At 46.5% G+C, this 7641-nt stretch overlaps 1 protein-coding gene across 1 annotated transcript; it reads left to right on the forward strand.

The window, feature by feature from the left end:
* Positions 1–159: 159 nt before the first annotated feature.
* A1O9_08599 (uncharacterized protein) lies at positions 160–2223 on the forward strand (the record flags this gene model as incomplete). The annotated part of the gene is made up of 1 exon (XM_013402984.1): positions 160–2223. One exon carries the CDS (start codon positions 160–162, stop codon positions 2221–2223), a length of 2064 nt encoding a protein of 687 aa, XP_013258438.1.
* Between the last annotated feature and the right edge of the window lie 5418 nt (positions 2224–7641).

Genomic DNA, 7641 nt, shown 5'->3' on the forward strand with positions numbered 1-7641 from the left:
CTGATTGAACGATGTGATCAGCTCCTCGTTTCCTTTTCTCCCACCTCTTCCACCTTAATCTTCATTGATATCCTCGATTCCCGTTTCTGCCTTCGCAAAGCGTTTAGTTCCCGCAAGAGAATCCTTTGATTGTTGGGAACCATCAGCAAGCCTCGTACCATGACTCCGGGAGGCCATGGGTCTCATGTCCCCTCCCACCACCATTCCTCCGACCTGCCCACCGAAGATGCTTCGACGCTGCGGTCTCGCGAACATGGCCATCGCCGGTCCCACGAAGTAGACGTCGAGGCTCAAGCTGCCGACGCTCCCATATCCAGTCGGCGCGGGTCTGCAAGCCCGCATGTTAGAATTCAAGAGAACCCTGAACATCATGAGCATCACCATACTGGGAATGAAGGCTCGACTCATTTCCCACGTCTAGGCCGCAGTGATACAGCCTTGTCAAAGGGCAGCGTGAAATCGCTCCGCAGACGCGGTCGGGCAGAGACTGTGATCTACGGTGCAGCTGAAATGGGTAGGACGACCGGTTGGGCCCCAGGACAAGAGCCTGGGATTGATACAAGTGACCCTCCTCCGTACAGCCGGGAGAATGCTGCGGGAATTGAGTCGACACACTACGACCAGCTCTGCCAGAGATGCGAGATCACAGTGGTTGATTATGGCAACGATGGCATGTCAACCATCGATCTGGACAATGACAACATCGCAGAATTTTTGCAAAAGCCGCCGGAGGACTGGTCAGATGTGAGATGGATCAATGTCAATGGCCTCTCCTGGGATGTCATTAGAATCCTGGGCAATTTCAAAGGACTCCATAGACTAGCAATCGAAGATTTGATGCATACCGAAAACCGAACCAAGGTCGACTGGTACAGCGATCATACGTACATGGTGTTGCCCCTTCAAAAATTAGTCCACTTGAAAGACTCCGAGTCTGACAATGAGTCGGATAGCAATTCGGGAGGTCAATCAGGGTCTGATTCAGGAGATGACGGGGAGTCTGCATTCCGAACGCGGATCATCACCGAGCGTGAGAGACGAAATCGCCGGCTGAAGAAGCGCGGTGCAATCTTGTCTCTTTGGGACGATTTCTTCCACCAGGAAAAGCCGAAGAAGACCAAGAAGCAGCAGGAAAAACAACATTCACCATCTTCCGGTCGGCTTCAGCCTTCAAATAGTTTCAAGGGGTCCAATAAAATCGAAACACCATGGGCACCCAAAAAGATTCGCTCAATGCAGCGCTACCACGCGGGTCCTAACCAAGATCGCATCGAGTACATGGAGGCTCATACTACTCTCGCTTCCAAGAAGATCCTTGTTTCCATGGAACAGGTTTCAATATTTCTCTGTGCTAACAATACTGTCATCTCATTTTTCGAAGATTCGGCTTACGATGTGCAAGCGCCCATAATCCATCGCCTACAGTCTGCAGGGACGATCCTGCGTCAATCTGCCGATGCGTCGATGCTGGTTCAGGCCATTCTGGACGCCATTATCGATCTAGCCATCCCCGTCACCACGGCTTACCAAGATTCAATTGGAGATCTGGAACTCGATGTGCTGAACTCCCCAGATATTCACCAATCTAGCACACTATACATCTTGACCTCGGAGATTGCCCTCCTTCGCGGCGCGATCGCTCCCATTGTGCAGATGATCGGCGCTCTTAAGGAGCACAAGTCAGACGCTGAAGCTGCGGCCATAGGACTGAGTCGTGTGGCAAGCCCATCGGTAAGCGAACTGCAGGATACCGCGCTCGGGGCCAGGCCACGCCCACAGGCAAACCCCCGCAAATCCTCGGTCATGGTCAGTGGTGTGCGTATCTCGCCCTTGACAGTGACTTATCTGGGTGATGTCGAGGATCACGCCCTTCTCATCCAAGACGGCTACGACCAGATGCGACGCTCTGCAGACAATCTCGTGGATCTAATCTTCAACACGATTTCTGCCTACCAGAACGACAGCATGAAACAGCTCACCATGGTCACCTGTCTTTTCCTCCCTCTCAGTTTCTTGACCGGTTATTTTGGGATGAATTTTGAGCGGTTCAATGGCGTACAGCATCACAGTGACGCGTTCTTCTGGACCATCGCACTCCCAGTCTCTGTTGTGGTCTTCTTGCTTTTGATGCGTGATGTCTGGGCTCGAATGACCTACAAATGGGCTAATAGAGTGCTCATCCGACGGAAGAGGAACCGGCGTCTGTCACCGAAAAATCAATGATGTGCTATCGAGATCGAGGTCGTGTTTCCAACGAACTCGTAGCTTCTATCTAGGCATGGTGTTTCAGCGACCATGCGTCAGGGACTTTCTGAACAAGATGACCATGGTATTTCCCGATAATGCCTTTACTTGGACGGGTATGTGGGTTACCGTTGAATCCCATTCTACGAACATTCCTATACTTCCAGCGCCAGAATCCTAGAGTTATACTTCCAGCACCAGAATCCTAGAGCAATGTATGCAGCCAAGCCAGTTTTATTTGAACCACAAGCACATATCCCTCAGATCCTTTTCCTACATATGTGCGTCTTGCGCCCACTCGTTGTCATATGCCCAGGCCGAAAAGGCGGCAGCCACTCAGGGAGTACGGATGGGTTGAACCTCGGGCAGAGTACGTGTTGCTGCAACAGATGCCTGCTCAACGGAAGACTCATGCCCTGGAGGAGTGTCATTGATTGCCACAGCCAGTGTTTCTGGTGGTATGTTGCTGATTGTGTTGAGCTCGATGTCCCCGGCATGAATTGGAACTCCTTCAGTGTCGACTGCCACAATGGTATCTACTGTACAGACCGCCAAGGTTAGGCCCCACAATTGAACAAAGTACCACTCCTTACCGAGCAAAAGACATACTTCGATGAGGTCTTCCAACTAGATGTTGATGCACATGACGAGTTGGTAAAGAGCATAGCAACCTGCTGGGACGGCGAGGGCCAGCATCAGCCACTGGGTGACGTTGTTCTCATCCAGTGCCTCAAGCACACTGGTGAGACCATTCGGGGCATCCACGTCTGGTGTGGTGAATACCTTGTTGATAATCGCTTGGGTGGCATTCGGAGTGGTAAACACAGGTGAAGGAGCAATTGGCGACATGGCTCGGTCTAAACAGAAGGCTTTGAGGCCATAGAAAACAGGCAAGACTCTTGCGAGTGATGATAATTAGAACAAGAGGAAGTCTGAAGTGTTAGACAAGGCCATGAAAGAAGAGCGCGAGCTGAGATTTTGTAGGCGAGCGCCATTATGGTAGTCCGCTCCAGAACTTGTCAGGGCCTGGTACTTCTAACCTCGACGACTGAACTGCATTACGGCTCTCCGAGATGATGCGAAGCTGTTTTTCACCTTCATCAGAAGTTGTTAAACACCGAAGAGGCGCAGAAGTTGTTAATTGTTCCCACTACCTGCAGGACCCCAGACGCGCCCAAGAGGGGGTGATTGACCAGTCAGAACTTGGAGCTTGGGCCGGGTCGGGTGCGTCGAGTGTGGACATGTTAGATATAAAGAACAGTCGGTAAAGTACATACCCCAATCATTTATGGTTGTCCTGCGCGTCCCTTGTCCCATCATGCCTGACCACCCCACCTGTGCCAAGTATTCTGTTGCTTTTCCTTCACAGGCTCAGGAGCCAGGAGTAGCTGGCCTGGTAACTAGCGTACTCTCATACCTCGCTGACGGCCAGGCGCATTTCCCGTCACCTACGGGACACTCCTCGGGGGCTGTTAACATTAAAAGTTGTTAATAGTGGGCTGGCAACGCATACCCCATTGGCTTATGCCAGTAGTCCTCAAAAGTTGTTGCCCCCACAGGTTCAGCCGGGTGTGGGTCTACTTCCTGTTGCACGTTTGTTACGAGGACGACGCCGAGGGCGAAGCTGTGCTCGAAAGTTGTGATGTTGCAGGGATTGAAAAGTTGAATAATCGGCCAAACCATTGAACAAAGTCATCATCCTGTTCGAGGTCTTAGTCCTGTCCGACGTGCCCCGGGCCTTAGGGGAGCCACTGCTTTCGTCTTTCAGCCTTACCATGCCCCTTCGCTTCTGACATTCACCCACCTTCAAAAGGTCTTTAGAGGAGGGGAGTGGCTTTCATCATCAAAGTCCCTCCTGCACTCGATACATGTACCAGGAATCTCGCCGCATATGTGAATGTCAGCACAATCATGGGATTCCCTTCATCATCAAGCATGGAGCCTCGAACGCGGTTTCGACCCTATTCCACGGCTGAGTGGGAAGCGATAAGACCTCTTGTCACCCAACTCTATTCAGAGCAAGGCAAAAGGCTCTCAGAGATCTAAGAGATATTGGCCTCCAGCCACGAATTTACTGCGTCGTCAGTCTGAATTTCCCGCTCGTGATCCATCCTAACGCCTTGCAAAAGGGCGCACCATTATAAAGTCCGAATAAGAAAGTGGCAGTTGCGCAAAAACGTCAAGGTAAATCCACGTTACTCTCCTACCAGGATAAACGACATTAAAGTATATATAGCAATCTGAGATGGGCTTCACCGCCCGTGTTCTTGCTGAAAGAAAACGACTGGGAAAGGAGACCATCTTCAATGTCGGAGGCCGGCGTCTCACAGTCAAACAAGTTGAACAACACGCACATAGATTTCCTCGAAGTTTGCACGAATTACTTGGTGCTTCTCCTCCTCCTCCTCCGCCTCGTGGGGTACATTATCGAACTCCGAGCCCACCTCCGCAGAGTACGGGTCCTACTCTATTACACTCTCAGAGTCAGGTGAGGATCGAGAAAAATGATCCTCAGTTTCCACCTGAGACACTCTCGGTCACCGGCGAAATGCCAACAAGTTCTGTATTGCAAGCCAATAGCACCGGTTCAACCCATCAAAGCCCCAGTTCCAAGATAACGAGCAGAAGAGACCTTTCGAGCGAAGTCGATCACCCTAGATACGCCCTCATTGCGCAGGATAACGATTCCGCGCCGACTGCACATGACGGTCAAGAGATTGTTGGAATCTCAAATGTGGCGCACGAAAGGGTGTTGTCTGGCAATGATCGCTGCTTACACTGCCAGAGGAGCGACCGTTCATGCTTTGTTAAACAGGGTGTCGTATTTTGCTTCTCGTGCTTTTGGGAGCCTGATCGGACAGAATATCTTGTCGAGCGCATAATTGCCAAGGGGAGTTAAATCTGCCCCGAGCTCACCCCCGATCGGGATCCGGGTGACGCCGCCTTGTGCTCACCTTTGTGCACCCTCTACTCACCCCCTGCTCACCCCTTACTCACCCTTTGCTCACCCCCTGCGCGCGAGCCGAAGAATGTACGTACGAGTGACTCACTCTCCGTGGGGCTTAATGGTTAAGGCGCCTTAAGGCGCGGATGGTGCGACGCTAGTAGGGCTTAGCTTACCGCGGCCATTAGAAATTATTATTGGTAATCGGCTTCGGCGCCTAAAGAGGCGTCTCGTTTAGAGTCCCTAGTAAGACGGAGGGTAATAAAAAGCGGCAACGTAGTAAGGACGTTTTCGTCCTTAACGGTATAGCGCCTTTAACTAGAGCGAGAAAAACCCCGTCCTACTCCTCGTTAACCGCCTATTAAGATTAGGTAGAGATAAGTAAATTCTACGACCTTAGGCTATATAGAGGGCGCTCCTACCCTCGCCGCTTTTACCTTTCGCTAACGATTAGACTAAGTACTTCTTATCGATAATCTTCTTTTTCTCGTTTTAGTTCGCCCCTATATTAACTCGACCTAAGCCTATAATCGCTATTATAATATAGGCTCTAAGTTATACTACTAGTACTTCTTATAGGAGACTAAGATATACGCTTATTTCGTAGTTATTAGTAAACCGCCTCCTATAGAGTATATAACTATTAAGCCTCGCTTAGAACCTACTAAGGTAGCTACCCTCCTCTATTCCGTTACCGTCGTACTTAACTAGGTAAGCTTCGCCTATATCTATTCCTAGCCTCTAACTTACGAACTCTCTTTATCCGCTCTCTTCTTCTTACTTAGAAGATTTTCTATAAGTACTTTCGGTCTAACGATATTACCTTCTATATTAAAAAACGAAGAGCTTCTAGCGTACTACTATTATAATCCGAGCTATAAGTAGTTCTAACTAAGGTAGGGTTTCTTAATAGAGTAGATACTAGCGTATTAACTAAGATAATAAAGGGAATATATAATCGTCGGACTATATCCTAAAACGTAGGTATAGGATTACTAACGAAGTTAACTACGAACTATACTATCTAAGTAAAGAAGTATATATATATAGTACTAGTCTAGACTATAGACTTACTTAGACTATCTTTATAGTCTATAGTCCTCTATAGTCTATTTCCTAGTTATATAATATAGCCTCGTTCTCTATCGGCTAACTTCCTTATTTCTCTTAAGTATAGGTAGCTTATCCTTAGCGACTCTTTCGGTAACCTAGTTCGTAATACTATTCCTTCTTCTTCCTATTCGTTACTATTAAGACTAAGCGATACCCTATTAACGCCTAGTCACGTAATTAGGCTTATATTAGCTAGGATTACGTAGTATCTATTTAGTAAGGCTATACTTAAGCCTTACGGAAGATTCTATAAAACGCTATTCTATTCTATAGGATTAGAAATTACTTAACTTAATTTCTAAGCATCCTAGGAGTTAACTCGTATTTACGAATACTTAGTAATTACTCTCGTACTTACGAGATATTATAACGGAGCCTACGCCTATATAAAATAGGCCTATACTCCTTTACTTAGATAGATCTTAAGTTATTTAATAAGATAGAAAGCGACTATATATTCTACTCCTTCTTTCTACGGTCTTCGGCTACTTCTATTATAGATCCTAAACCTTATCCTCCGGATAGGTTATAAGCCCGGATCGCTCTAGCTATTACCGATATCGACTTTCGTTATCTATAAGTACGAAAACCTTATAGAACTAATTCTATAAACGAAAATAGAATTAAACGCCTTTAAGTTCGCTAGACTAAAAGGCTCCTCTAATATCGAAATATAGACTATACGAATAGAAGCCTATTTAATTAAAAAAGGTCTAGGATCGACTATTAAAGAGCCTATACAGTCTACTAGAGCTACTAGTTCTACTAGCGATACTAATATAGAGCTCGAAAACTCTATTAAGGTATACGCTTTAATACGACTATCTCTAGAAGACGGCCCTTTAATATAGATAAAAGGCCTATAAATAGTACTAGAATTATAGAAAAAGCTTAAAGAGCTATACTAGCCTAAAGGCTTTTCTAATAAATTCTAGCTATACCGAGAGCTATTTACGATAAAATTAGCTAACTTTAGCGATATAGAAGCCTATTTAAATAAGGTAAAAAGGTTATACGACGATCTATACGTAAAATCGCTTTATTTACCGAGTAAAATACTAGTAGTATTAATACTTAATAATTTAACGCTAGAATACGACCTAATAGTAGCAATTATATCGTAAACTATACGCGCTAACGCTAAAAACCGAGTCGATCTAACTCCTCTATTTAATTAGTTAATCGACGAGTCTAGAAGACTTAAAAATAGGTCTATTTCTAGCGAAACGGCTTTAATTAGCTATAAAGGCTCTAAAAGTACTAAAAGTAGTACTAAAAAGGCTAAAATATACTCTTTTTACTATAGAAAGTAGTATTCTATATAAGACTACTAGAAAAAG

Source organism: Exophiala aquamarina, assembly GCF_000709125.1.
Source record: "Exophiala aquamarina CBS 119918 chromosome Unknown aczIA-supercont1.7, whole genome shotgun sequence".
Lineage (NCBI taxonomy): Eukaryota > Fungi > Ascomycota > Eurotiomycetes > Chaetothyriales > Herpotrichiellaceae > Exophiala > Exophiala aquamarina.